The sequence below is a fragment of the Notolepis coatsorum genome (genome assembly GCF_963971535.1).
Source record: "Notolepis coatsorum genome assembly, chromosome: 3".
Taxonomy (NCBI): domain Eukaryota; kingdom Metazoa; phylum Chordata; class Actinopteri; order Aulopiformes; family Paralepididae; genus Notolepis; species Notolepis coatsorum.
Genome location: NC_140167.1, coordinates 85,723,820 through 85,738,997, shown reverse-complemented (window position 1 = coordinate 85,738,997; position 15,178 = coordinate 85,723,820). Strand labels below are relative to the sequence as shown.

Sequence of the window (15,178 nt, the reverse complement as noted above, 5' to 3'; positions counted from 1 at the left end):
AACATTGTTAATTTGTAAGAAACCTCAATGAAAACGGCGCAGGGTAAGTTATATTCGCTATTGTTATGAAAATGTGATAGAATCCTATAAAAATGTGGACGCATTTGGTCACCGTGACGGTTACCCCATCTGACCTGCATGGTCTGGTTCGCATACCAGAATGCCAGGATTCTAATAATATTACCAGGCACGGCCCTTATACGTAAGGGATAATGTATAGCTACGAGGTCATTGTCGCAAAATAATTTACCGACACAGAGTTTAAAATACCGAGGTGCCTCGCCGAGGTGTTCTAAACGTCAGTGAAGGTCAATTATTTTGCTACAATGACCGAGTATAGGCTATACATTATCCCGCTTATTACATGGCTAACTTACTAACAATATACCTAATTCATTTTACGAGATCAAATGCAGACGCAGTTCTGTTCTGTCGCTCCCGCTGTCATCGCCGGCAGCTTGCACTGATGACTGAATGCAGCTGTGCATATGCTGAGCAGCTGCAACAGTGTGTGTCAGTGGCCTTGATTACTCCAGCTGCGAAAAACAATAATCACCGGTGGTTATCGAAAAAGAATTCACCGCTGTCGGGGACTATTGACCAATCACAATCAAGCATTTCGGCGAATGTTAAAACGCCATGTAATAAATATTAATAACTTCTTTCAAAGCATAGATACAAAGGTCAGTGCCATGCTTGGCTTTGAACCCAAACTGATTGTCAGAACTCAGAAGTGACTAAAAAAAGAACTTAAACGATCCAATAAAATTCTCTCTAAGACTTTAGAAAGTAGACTGGCCAGCACAATGTGTCGGTAGTTGTCCAAACTCCCCACCTTTCCTGCCTTGTCCTTGATAACTGGCACCACAGTGACCAATAGCATGGAGTCCGGCAGCAGCCCATTTGTCATGAGGCCTGTAAAGCAGATAGAGAGCAGGAGCGCAACCCTGGGGCTCGCATACTTCAGATGCTCTGCTGAAATATTATCAAGGCCACTGGCCTTGTTATCGGCAAGCTGGGTTATAGCTTGACTCTTGAGGCACCTCGTTAGCAGTAACTCCAACTAACTCACTGTTGGGGATGCTTCCCACTTGAAAGGGGTCACTCTGAACACAGTTAAAAACAGCAGAATAATGCTGCCTCCACAGCTCAGCTATGTTGATAGCACCCGACACTCCCTCAACCATGCCCGGTAGCAGCGTACTGCCTCGGTTCAGGGCCTTAACCTCCTTCCAAAAACCAGTGACATTACAGCTAAGAAGCTTCTCAGCCATAGAGTCTGATCTCATGAGTTGTTCATGTTTGGAGATATATTGAATGGCAGCTTTGTACCTGGCATGTGTATTCTGTCTATGGTCCAGAGCAGGTCCCTGCCTGGGCCTGCCTGCCAGTACCCAATCGTTGAAAGCTTCCCTAGCTGCAGCACAATGGGGAGCTACAGTACATGTTTATTCCAACCTGGCTTACCTGCTTTCCTGTATATCTAATGTAGGGACTACTGGCTTTACACAATGTTCTAACAATGGCATCATACATGGCACAAAGGTCATGGTGGTGAGCTATATCTTTACAGTTAAAATCTGAACACAGAATAGCATCGTACGATAAAGACACCTTAAGCAGAGCCTCAGTTTTCCCATAATAAGACAGGACATCATCACCTGAGAGCAGTGGTGCGTTATTGAAATCATCTGGGGTGACACGCACCACGTGCACGCGCGCTCCCGGCGCGCGCGCGCGCTCCCGCGAATGCGCATTTAATGTCCCCTCGCTTGGGCACAGACTAAAGACAGTGCCTAATTGCGTCTACGAATGGAATGTAACACGTCTTCACAACAAGTTAGGTGTGAATGTGTCTGAGAACGTATTTAACACACCTGACGACCGGAGCTATTGATATGCAAATAGCGAGTGAGCTTGCACACCGTGCTACCCCGTCCCATGAACAACGCATGCCTGCCTGAGAGTTTATACCAGTCGAATTGGACCCTAGAGCTGTAATTAACCTCCCTCAACTCAGGGAGACTGTCTAAATCAATTAAACAAATAAAGGGGATGTGATCGCTCAAAAGATGCCTCATACACAATCTCCATAGAGCGCAGATAGAGGCATGGGCATCGGCCGGTCATATATAGTGATCCAGCCAGGATGTTGTGTGCCAGGCTTCTGACTAATATGATTATGTTATGTATATTGTTTCGTATGTTTATTGTTGGTTTTATTTTTTATTATGATGTTTGTTTGTATTTGTTGTTTTGTGTGGACCCCAGGAAGAGTAGCTGTTGCCATTTGTAACAGCTAATCGGGATCCAAATAAACTTAAACTTAATATAAGAAAAGCTGTCCGCTGGCAGAAGCACTTGGCTGGAAATTGTGAGTTCACTGTCAATACAGAATTTAATCAAATGCCTAGCAAATAGAGATCTTATATCTGAGATGTCAGCATTCCTATCACCAACCACATAGACGCAAGTACAGACATTATCCTGTATAAAGCAGTTAATAAAAGCACGTTTGTCCATATAATAATCCTCATTGTGTAGACATTCATAAGGGGTGTATACGTTGAGAACGACAAACTCCTTGTTGTTGTGTTTATATCATACCGCAATACACCAGTCGACTTGGTTACAATAATTATATAATAATACAATATGCGTTACTTACAATAAATAAAGGCAATAAAGAAATTGAATCTGAATATATACTATGAGTAAAGGTAAACTGTCAGGACACACAAAAGGGGGAATCTTAAAGTTACCCCACAGGGGTAACCACTGGAATTGCAGAGCGGATATAGGGCAGGGGAAAACACAAGAACACTGAAATAAATCAAAATAAAAGCTAGAGAAAACACAGAACACCAGAATAAAATACCTCAAAATAACCACCACTGCCTAGCAGTTGAAAACAAACAAGAAACCAAAAGCACTACAGACAGAGAAAACATTAGAAACATGAACTTGGGACACTGAGGGAAAACATGAAATGAACAAGCGAAACACATGAAAACAAACCTACTTAAAGGCACTGCACACCTGACACCAATCAGGTGGCAATCAAGCCCACACACCTGCCCTGCCGCATGGCAATTAACGATAGGTTATGTAGATAACCTAGTTATATTAGTATTGGCTAAGCGTCCCGCTCTGAGCCTTACGAGATACTTCTATCTCCTGTGATACCTAATGTATCTCCCACGAACAAAAAACACATGCACCCCACCTGTATGGGGCCCCGCCCCTTATGGTGGTACCACCCATATAACCATGACTCTGGTCATGAAACACCCTTCCTCGCCAAAAACCCGTCCCAGGAAAAGATCCCTCAAGAGGGAACTCAGGGCGCGCAGAGCGGGACGCTTAGCCAATACTAATATAACTAGGTTATCTACATAACCTATCGTTATATTTCGTATTGCATCGCGTCCCGCTCTGAGCCTTACGAGATAATGGGGAAGAGCGGGCGCGAGACCCGACAGATGTACCCCCTGAGGACCCGTAAGCCCACATCAAGGGGTGCGGGGAGCCCTGTCACCCCATCCTTCCTAACGAAGGGGGGGCGCAGTCAACTCCACCTGAATGCGAACAAGAGTTCAAGTTCAAGTTCTTTAATAGTTGTCATACAGAAGTACAGAATACTTTCATACAAAATGCTTCTTACTGTTACGCTCCAGAGACTGTGCTAGACAAGATAGTATCAAATAACATAATAACATAATATAGCATGAATTTAGAAGAAGAAAATGAGGTCACAGTGTTCGGTATAGACATATGTACAATGTTCTGAGTTACCATATAATATACAATACACAATACTATGCAGTGTACTAATGTACAGTACTATCTAGTGCAAAGCAGAAATGGGATGAGGTACAATTTTAGGTACAATTTACAGTAAGGTGTACGAGTTGTAGTGCAATCCTTCATCCATAAATATAAAGTGTGGGGAGTGGGTGCTACAGTGTGTTTGTTTAAAGTGGGTGTGTGCTATAAAGTGTGTGGAGTGGGTGCTACAGTGTGTTTGTTTAAAGTGAGTGTGTGCGTGTGGATGTGTGTGCTATGTGCGTTTGGTGGTTGTTGTTGTTGTGTAGTGTTCATTCATTGTTCGTTTAGCAGCCTGATGGCCTGGGGATAGAAGCTACTTCTGAGTCTTTCTGTGCTCGCCTTAAGACTTCTGTATCGCTTGCCTGACCGCAGCAGTTCGAAGAGGCAGTTGTTCGGGTGACTGGAGTCTTTAATGATTCTCTTAGCCTTGCCCTTGCAACGCTTGTAGTAAATGTTCTGGAGGGTGGGGAGCCCCCCTCCAATTGTGCGTTCGGCTGAACGTGTCACTCTTTGTAGTCTGCTTTGGTCTTTTGCAGTGCTATTCCCAAACCAGGAGGTGATGTTGCCGGTCAAGATGCTCTCTATTGTACATGAGTAGAAGTTCTTAAGGATCTTCTGGCTGACTTGGAACTTCCTTAGGCGCCTGAGGAAGTAGAGGCGTTGTCGTGCCTTCTTCACCACACTGTTAATGTGTGTGGTCCATGTCAAGTCCTCGGATATGTAGGCTCCGAGGTACTTGAAGCTGTTGACTCTCTCAACCGGTGCCCCGTCGATGCTGAGGGGGCTGTAGTCCTTGACCCCCGACCTCCTGAAGTCCACAATCATCTCCTTTGTTTTGCTGACGTTCAGGGAGAGGCTGTTTTCCTGGCACCATCCCGCCAGGACCTTGACCTCTTCCAGGTAGGCCCTCTCGTCGTTGGCAGAGATCAGGCCCACCACCACTGTGTCGTCAGCAAATTTGACGATTGTATTGCTACTCCGCTGAGCCACACAGTCGTGTGTGTACAGGGAGTAGAGGAGGGGACTCAGAACACAGCCCTGGGGGGCCCCTATGTTGAGGGTGATGGATGAGGAGGTGCAGTTGCCTGCTCTCACCACCTGGGGTCTGCCAGTCAGGAAGTCCAAGACCCACTGGCAGAGGTCATAGCCCAAGCCCAGGTCCCTGAGCTTGGCTATGAGTATGGAGGGGACTATGGTATTGAATGCCGAGCTGTAGTCGATGAATAGCATTCTCACATAGTTCCCCTGCCTCTTGTCCAGGTGTGATGCTGCTGTGTGCAGCACATGGGATATGGCGTCCTCCGTGGACCTGTTGGGGCGGTATGCAAATTGCAGGGGGTCCATGTTGATGGGGAGGGAGGAGCAGATGTAGCCCTTTACTAGCTTCTCGAAGCACTTCATGGCTATGGAGGTGAGAGCTACAGGGCGGTAGTCGTTGAGGCAAGCAGGCTTGGATTTTTTGGGTACAGGGATAATAGTGGACTTCTTCAGGCAGGTGGGGATGACAGCCTGTTCTAAGGACAGGTTAAATATGTCAGTGAATACTGGGGCCAGTTGGTCGGCACAGACTTTTAGGACGCGGCCGGGGATGCCGTCTGGACCTGCTGCCTTCCTGATATTCACTTTTTTAAAGGTCCGCCTCACCTCATGCTCTGTTACCCTGAACACTGCGCCTCCATCAGCAGCCGACCCCCCCCCCCCATTGCCGAGGCTTGTGAGCTGGTGTTGTTATTACCAGCATCAAACCTCGCATAGAAGGTATTGAGGTCATTTGCTAAGGAGATGTCACTGTTCAGTTTGAGGGAGGCGCCTTTGTAGTCTGTCATCGTTTTGAGCCCCTGCCACATAGCTCTAGAGTCAGCTTGTTCAAACTGGAGTTCAATTTTATCCCTGTAGCGTCGTTTGGCCTCTGACACAGTCCTCCTTACGTTGTATCGCGCCACCTTGTGGTCATTCATGTTGCCTGCCTCTAGGCCGTCGTTGTATGCTTTGGTGCGCTCTCTCAGAGCTTCACGGACGGATTTGTCTACCCAGGGTTTTTGATTTGGGTAAACTTTCATTTTGGTAGTGGGGATTGTTTCTTTCACCCTAGTACAAACATAGTCCAGCACTGTCTCCGTGTAGGCATTAATGTTATCTGTGTCGCGGAACACATTCCAGTCTGTGTTGTGAAACACTGACCGGATCGTATCCTCTGACGTCACATCCCATTTCTGCACCTCTCGCGAGACTACGGGAGTACTTTTAATTCTCTGTCTATACTTTGGTGAAAGAAAAATTGATGCGTGATCTGACTTACCGAAGCCACTATCAGAATGAGCCTTGTAGCCACCTTTAAATTGCGTGTAACAGTGATCTAGGATGTTACCGCCTCTGGTGTTGCAAGTCACATGCTGATAGAAGTCGGGCAATACCTTTCTCAGATTGGCGCTATTGAAATCTCCCAGTACTAAAATGGCGGCGTTAACGTTAGCCACTTGTATTCTATTTACCTCGTCGTGTAGTCTGGAGAGCGCAACCTTGTTGTTGCTGGCTTGCGGTGGAATATACACTCCGATCAGGACGATCGCCGTTAACTCCCTCGGGAGGAAGAAAGGACGACACTTGATGGTTATATATTCCAGTTCTGGGGAGCAGTGGTTGGATAATTCCTTCACGTTCGTTGGATCACTCCAATTTTTGTTAAACATGAAGGCAATACCTCCTCCACGTTGTTTACCGGACTCTGATGATGACCGATCCTTTCTATGGATAAAGAAGTGATCCGCTGGTTGAATCGCGTGATCTGGAACCTCCGGCGTCAGCCATGTTTCGGTGAAGCAAAGGACATTGCAGTCCCTAACGTCTCTTTGATATTGAATCCTTGCTCGGATGTCATCCAGTTTATTGTCTATTGATTGTACATTGGCTAGCAATATACTGGGAAGTGGTGTACGGTGGCGTCTGGATCTCAGCCTGTTTCGGATCCCAGAGGGAGCCAGAACCCCTTGAACACACCGTACAGGCGGAACCACGTGTGACTCAACACACTGCGGCCCATACCCATACACTCCTGCTACCCGACCAAAGGACGGGAAGCAGGAAAGGCCACAGACCCCAGAACCGCCTGGGAGACAGAACCCCCGGTCATGTCCATGAGGTAAAACCTTACAAAGGGGCCCGGTGAGGACCATGAAGCTGCAGCACAGATGTCCTCCACCGAGGCCCCACCCAGGAGAGCGGCAGAGGCAGCCACCCCACGAGTGGAGTGCGCCCTGACGCCCCCAGGGGGATCCTGCCCAGCCAACGTGTAGCAGAGGGCAATACCCTCGCACAACCAATGGGACAGGCGCTGCTTCGACAGTGCCTTACCAGCACGAGCCCCACCGTAACAGACAAAAAGCTGGTCGGTAACCCTGAAGTCCTGAGTACGGCTGAGGTAAATCCCCAAAGCACGGACTGGACATGACAGGTGAAGGCCCGCATCTAACTCACTAGTGTGAGGAGGAGGACGAAAAGCCTGAACCACAATATCCCGGGAGCGGAAGGAACTCCGGATATTCTTAGGCACGAAAGCAGGATTAGGTCGCAGAGTGGCACCGCAATCGGTCCGAAAAGACAGGCACTCTGGACGTACCGAGAGAGCACAGAGCTCACCCACGCGTTTAGCGGAAGTGACAGCCAGTAGGAACGCGGTCTTGAAAGACAGCCGTCCCAACGGCGCCTGCTCGAGCGGCTCAAACGGGGCCAAGGACAACCGACCGAGGACCAATTGAAGATCCCAAGTCGGAGCCAAGGAGCGTTGCACCGGCTTAACGCGTCAAGCGCCAAGCAGGAAATGCTTCACAAGAGGGTGGCTGAACAAAACAGTCCCCTCAAAACCCTCATGACAGGAGGATATAGCTGCCGCATATACCCTCACTGTCGAAGCCGACAGCCTACCAAGAAGAGACTGGAGATAACCCAGAACAGCATCCAGGGGGCAGGAGACTGGGTCCCAGCCCCCCCCCTTACACCATTCCTGGAACGCACGCCACCTGCCCGCGTAAACCGCGACAGTGGAGGGAGCATGCGCACACCGGATGGTATCAACCACTGCGGGATCCATCCTCTCCAGACTCACCCTCCCACCAGCCACACCACCAGGCGTTGACCCAACACCGGAGGCTGGACAAGCACTCCGTTGTGCTGCGAGAGGGCCGTCGCTGACCACGGAATGACCCAAGGAGGAGCGACCAGAAGCTGGATTAAGACCGGGAACCACACTGACGTGCCCCGGTCCGGCGCGACCAGGATCACCGTCCTGCGCTCCCTCCGTATCCGCTCCAACAGCTGACTCAACAGCTGTACAGGAGGGAAGGCGTACAGAAGACCGGGCGGCCACGGAAAGGTCGAGAAGGCATCCACCCCCAAGGGGGGATGATCCGCTCGACTGAGCGAGAACCACAAGGGGCACTTGTGAGAACGTCGGCACGCAAACAGATCTACCGAGGCCTCCCCGAACCGATCCCAGATCTGTCTGACTATGTCGGGGCGGAGTTCCCACTCGTCGCGACGAGGACCGCCCCGAGACATTATATCCGCCGCCACATTTTCCGTACCAGGAACGTGGAGCGCCCGCAGACTGCGCAGCCTGCGGGATGCCCATAGCAACAGTTCGCGCGCCACCCGGAGCAGGCGGGCGGAACGAGTCCCACCCTGCCTGTTGATATACGCCGCCGCCGTCACATTGTCCGTCCTGATCAAAACGTGTTCGCCTACCACCAGGTGGCCGAGCCGTTTGAGGACCAGGAGGACCGCCTTCAACTCCAACACATTGATATGCAGGACAGCTGGGTCGGCATAACCCGTCCAGCTGCCCCCCACTGCGTGGGTCCGAAACGCCCCTCCCCAACCTGTGAGAGAGGCGTCGGTGAAAACCGTGACGTGGGAGCCACTGCTGCCCATGGGGACCCCAGCGGAGAGGATACCCAGCCTCCCCCAGTGGGCGAGATCCCCCCATATCGACAAAGGAACCGTCAACCGTCTCCCTTTGCCCCACACCGGATCTATTCTCAAAGAGAGAAACCACCTCTGTATCCGCCTCATAAAGAGGAGGCCAAGAGGAACCACCGTGTGGGCCGCCGACATAAGGCCCAGCAGACGCATCACCTGCAGCGCCGTAACCGTCCCTCCCAGACGGAAACCCCCGAGCGCGTGACGGAGATCCCCCCGACGCTGCTCCGAGAGGGTCGCAAGCATGGGCTTCGACCTCAATGTCAAGCCCAAGTACTCCACCTGTTGACTGGGAAGAGGGGTACTCTTCTTCCAATTCACAGCAAAACCCAGGCTGGTGAGGAATTCCACCACCAGTCGAGTATGAGACCTGGCAACCTCCTCTGAACGGCTGAGGAGCAGAATGTCGTCGAGATAGAACAGAACTCGTATCCCCCGACGACGTAAAGGCCCCAGAGCAGCCGCCACGCACTTGGTGAATGTGCGGGGAGCCAGAGAATAACCGAACGGCATTCTGTGGTACTCGTACGCTACGCCCTGAAACAGGAACCGTAGGAACTTCCTGTGAGGAGGGAAAATGGGTATGTGAAAATACGCATCCTTCAGGTCTATGGAGGTGAACCAGTCCCCCCTCCTGACAGCAAGCAGAAGGAGTCGGACGGTCAACATCCTGAACGGTCTCACTACAATCAACCGATTGAACATGGACAGATTCAGTATAGGTCTGACCCCCCCAGTTTTCTTGGGCACCAGAAAATAACGGGAGTAGACGCCTGACATTGCGTCCTCTCTCGGGACCACAACGACGGCCTGCTTCGCCAACAGAGATTGGATCTCGTCGGCCAGGGCTGTCACCGCGCCCGACCCTAACAATAGGGTCGGCACCAAACCTGAGAACGGAGGATGGGGCCGCGCAAACTGCAAAACCAGCCCCGCCTCTAACGTTCTCCTCATCCACCGATTCAAGGGACATTCCCGTCGCCATATGTGAATATAATCCCACAGCACCCCCGCCGTCAACTGACGCTGGGCCGCAAGGAACAGCAGATAATTGGCCCGGTCCCCCCCGTCGTGCAAAGCACCCAAGGGGGGACCCCGACAGAAAGGGCCGGTTTGATACGGGAGGAGCGGTCATCAAACTTGTGGACACACACTCACCCCCTGAACACCCCTCCAGCACACGCTGAGGAGCCGTTCCGCAGCCAGACCCGAAGCCCTGCAGTGATATTGCTACCACTCAAATCACGCCAGCCTCTCCTTTGCAGACCACTGCCGGTTTGACGGGAGTGGGAGGCAACAGCGCGATACCCCGCCTGGCGAGGGCGAAGCCGGGGTAACCCCTGCTGAGCATTCAACAGAAGAGGCACCGAGTCCCCCTGCTGACCACTGGAGCTAGTGGCAGCTGTAACACCAGGTTCCACCCACCCACAACCTGCGGTGTAGGAACCACGCGACGACGGAACATTCTCACGGACAGACCCAGGCTCAGCCATCAACTGGGTGTCAGCCCCTGTCTCCATGAGAAGTGAAGAATGGGGCCGCATACGCTTCAAAGAAGGTTCGCGGCCCGCAGCCAAAGGAGAACACTCAGAGCCCCGCTTCTGAGGGTAACAGAAAGCGGACTGAACGGGGAGCGGGCTGCTCGCGGCAAAATGACGACGGGGTGGTTTACCAACCCCGAAATCACCCAAAATGGCCGATCCCTCGGCCGCCAAGACTGTCGGCCTTGCGAAACCCTGTCGATTCTCCAACCAGGGCACCACTGGCGGGGGAAACATGGCCGCCTGTCGAGGATCTCGCCACAGTCGTTGACGAGACCGTGCTCCCACCCCTGGCTGCACAGCGTGAGGCGGTGTAGGACCCGAATCAAAAACCGCCTGCTCCTCCACAGAACGCCCAAAAAGACTATCTGTGGAAAAAGGAGTCGTGAGGAGAGAAAACCTATCCTCTTCCCCAAGAGGAGACTGCTCCAACCAAACATGCCTAACAACCAAAGTCGATAGCATCCGAATCCTCCCCGCAGTTATAGCTTGCGACTGAGTCAAGATCTCTATAACACCACAAACATGAATCACGTTCATAGTGTCGGTTGGACCCAAAGACCTACAACCCGACGCCATCTTGGATAGGAAAGTAGCCAGCTGAGCCACAACACTGGCCGCCGCTAAATGCCATCCTGCAGCAGTATACCACTCATTCGTCCATACTGCCACCCTCCGAGCCGACATGCTATCAAGCAACGGCCGGGCGGAACGTCGTTCATCCCCGCCTGGGCACAAAAAAGAAGCTACCTGGCTACTTAGCCAAGGTACCCCCGGGCTGCACCCCGTCGTCAGCCCCTTCACCCGCAAAAAAGGTAAATAGAGCTCAGCGAACCCCCCCACACCCACCACCGACTGACCTTCATCAATGAAGGTGGCAAGAGGAGGGAAAAGCGGAATCCCGCGGCGGGGATTATTAGACATTCCAGCGTCAACATCAGCGTTAGCAGAAGAAGCAGCAGTAGCATTAGCATTAGCAGTAGCATTAGCATTAGCGTCAACAGCATGTTCCAGGATCGCCAAGACATCGCCCACTACAGTGGAACGATCGCCAAGCCGCCCCGGCCCTGGTGCCGAAACATACTCCACAGCACGACCAACACCGACATTGACGCCTACTGACACAGACCTCACCTTTGTACAAGCCGACCCGTTAGCCAAACCTTGTACGCTGCCCCTCGGTCCGTCGCCGTCAGCCGAGGAACCACCAGCATAGGTCTCATGTGTCGCCGAAACAAGCTCCAGAGAATCCAGGGAAAAACAACTCTCCGGTAAGCCCTCAACATTATTAATCTTCCTTAATCTTTTCATTCCGCTAGCTCGTATGGTGCACGCATCCAATACGCTGGGACGAAAATAGAGGAAGGGTGTTTCATGACCAGAGTCATGGTTATATGGGTGGTACCACCATAAGGGGCAAGGCCCCATACAGGTGGGGTGCATGTGTTTTTTGTTCGTGGGAGATACATTAGGTATCACAGGAGATAGAAGTATCTCGTAAGGCTCAGAGCGGGACGCGATGCAATACGAAATATAACTGGTGTCTGGTGATTGACAGCTCAGAAGAGACAACCAAAGATACATCCAAAGCACACAGGAAATAAACTAAAACCAAACCCACATAGACTGTGATCCATCACAAACAGTACAAGGTGCAGGTGAGGATCTGTACCCTAACTGGCATGACATTTACATCATACATTTACAGTTAAAGACAGTTAAACTATACTATCCTACAGTGTTTTATCAACGTGTCTATTTTTCAATGGACTTGAGAGGGTTTGTGGCTTCATGTTTCATGGGAACAACCATAAGGAACACTATACTATTGCTAATGCTGCATTTGACACAATCACTAGAGCTATAACTAACGTTACCAAGTAAAGTGCACTACTGACGTCACTGCTACCCCTACTTCTTCTGCGGTAATAATTTGATTTGATTCAAATGTATTGTCATTAAACCGGCTCAAACAAGGGACTAAACACGTTTCGCAATTATGCCACATCAATGTGGAAAGCCCTACCCACAGCCGTAAAAGAAATTTGAATCCCTACCCTCATTCAAAACAACTCTACGGGAGGCTGCAATTTGAAACTGGCCCCCGTAAATGTCAGAACCCCCCCCCCCCCCTCGTATGTATATATTTTCTGTTAGGATCTCTGCTTAACAGTAAACAGTACTGTATATTTGCATATCTTGTATGTCACAAATGTAACAGTACTGTATAAATGTCATGATATGTAAATGTATGATATGTATCTGTATATCTGTATGTTGCGTATGTCATAAATGTCATGATGAATTGAAAATGGGGGACCCTGATGTAAACCAGACGAAAGTCTTTCTCTGGTCTGCATCCCCTTAACAATTGTGTGTATTGAGCTGTACTGTACTCACTGTACCCATTCTGTAATCTGTTAATAAAGTTATCAATCAATCAAACTGCACAAGTACAGTACAACGAAAAGAAGCCTGGCATCCAACTAGAGTGCAAATGTAATAGTAAAGTGCAATATAGTAATATACAATGTACAGGTGATTAAACTGGAGTATATAAATGAGTACTACTACTACTACTACTACTACTACTACTACTACTACTACTGAGTAATAATGATAATCAGATGTAACGTTACAGTATTATTATGTAGTGATACAGGTATATTAAATACACTATGGCAGGTAAGGGATATACTACACATATGGTATAATAATAATAATAATTACTTTATTTATTTGAAGAATGAAATGTATCAACAAAATGAAACGTTACCAGCACGGGTTGTCTGGGCGTTTGGTTGGAGCTTTTGTCCAGAACCTTACTGTCGCCACTGGTCAGACTGAAGCTCTTCCTGCTCGAACCTCTCACAGAACCTCTCACAGAACCACGGAATAGCCCTGAACCGGTTATCACCCGGGAAGACCTAACAACAAGAAAAGGAAAACATCACACTGTAACGTTAGATTAGAAAGTGTGTCGTTAACGTAACTTTACCTAGCTAGTAGATTAGCAGCATCTTTTAGAAGATTTGCTGAATCGATTCCGTCAACTACTTACGTGACGTTAACCTTCAGAGTAGACTTCTTCACTTTCGCTGCAGTGACAGACATGTTTATAATTATAATATTTATATTGTATGCCTTCCTCACTGCAGAGAAAGCAAGTCCCTGTGTGTATTAACGTGTTGTTTGTGTTTGTGTTGTGGCGCCGCTGCTATCCACCTTCCAACTGCAGCAGTTGTTGAAAGTTGCCATAGCAACACACTCCTCCCGTAAGGTCCTCCTGATTGACAAGCAAGGCAACTATAAAAGAAGGTAGGGTCACTGACGTCAGGATACCAGCGTACACATGGAGATCGCGAGGGGGGGGGGGGGGGGGGGGGGGGGGGCGACGACATCCAAGTCCAACCAGACCAGAGTAGCAGTAAAGTGCAACAGCAGTATACAATGTACAGGTGGTTAAACTGGGTACAATTTATACAAATGAGTGTGTGTACAGTAGTGCTAGTCAGATGATGTACAGAATTGTATTATATAAATAGAGAAAGTATGGCCACTGCCAGCAGCGTAACTACAGTAGTAGGTGTACAGATATACTAGATATAGTAAAGGACTATGTGCAGGTAAGTACAGACAGGTGAGGATATACACAGTATATGCAGTGGGAATAAATATTAACATCATTATAGTACATGCTATCACACAGAGCTAAGGGTTATGTGCAGGTGTACAAGCAAGTATATAGAGGGGTTATATGCAGGTATATTCAAATATGGGTATATATGCGGTAATATAAAGATAGACATGTAAATATGCAGTATATACTGTACAGGACTGTTGTGCATGCTATCATACATTACAGAGTACAGTATATGAGTTCAGAGTCGTACAGTATGGGTAACAGAGCCTATATGTAGGCAACGTGGCACAGAGTTCAGAGAGATGGCGGCTGAGGGAAAGAAACTGTTCCTGAGCAGGGGCGGGGCTAGGGGGTGGCTACTTGGGCTCAAGCCCCGAATGTTTTCTGAAAAGCCCCGAATCTATTTAAAGAAAAAAAAAAAAAATAAAATATGTTTGCACCAGATTTAGCAGAAGCTAATTTCCATCTGTAGTCTATCCAGCTGCTAACTGTATTTGAGTGAGTTAAATCTTGGTGTTATGGTAGACTCAGACCTAAGCTTTAAATCACAATCAACAAGTTGACAAAAACATAATTCTTTCACCTTAGAAACATAGCTAAAGTACGGCCATTTATAAATCAAAAGGACGCTAAAAACCAGATCCATGCCTTTATCTCAAGCCGACTCGACTACTGTAATGCACTCCTTACCGGCCTCCCGAAAAAATACGATGATAACTATTTTATTGCAATGCATTATTGCATTATTTTATTCTATTTTACCAACTATTTTATTGCATTGCACTATTTTACTTTGTATCAGTGATAATCAAACCGTAAACAAAGACGCATATTAACACTTTCAGCGCCAGCTGGCGCTGTTTTACTGTTACTGTTGAAAGGCCAGCGCCTTTTAACATGGGGATACGTGGCTGTGTTTGCAGGCCTAAAGCTATATTATATATTATAGCTATGGATCTAATAATATATTTCTTCCGGTCAAGATGCAAAAAACAGATCATTTTTCCATCCATACATTTCCGTTTTATACCGTTGTGAATATGAGTGTAGTTTCAGGGTGGTCTGGTGTCATTTCCAAAATGACAGACACCAAGCCACATCGTTTCAAATGGAGTGCAATAGCGGCCGCAAGGTGTTAGGCGGCGGTATTGGACTTTTGAGATCTCAGACCCATCCCCAGTGATAACACAGG

At 48.9% G+C, this 15,178-nt stretch overlaps 1 protein-coding gene across 1 annotated transcript in view; it reads right to left on the bottom strand.

Moving 5' to 3' along the window:
- dnai4 (dynein axonemal intermediate chain 4) overlaps positions 1-13,457 on the bottom strand; it is a gene marked incomplete at both ends in the record, with an annotated part of 65,175 nt that extends 51,718 nt beyond the window's left edge. The window contains 2 exons of the mRNA XM_084311279.1: positions 13,120-13,270; positions 13,405-13,457. Coding sequence (XP_084167405.1) covers positions 13,120-13,270; positions 13,405-13,457 — 204 coding nt within the window. The remainder of the gene's footprint in view (positions 1-13,119; positions 13,271-13,404) is intronic.
- Between the last annotated feature and the right edge of the window lie 1,721 nt (positions 13,458-15,178).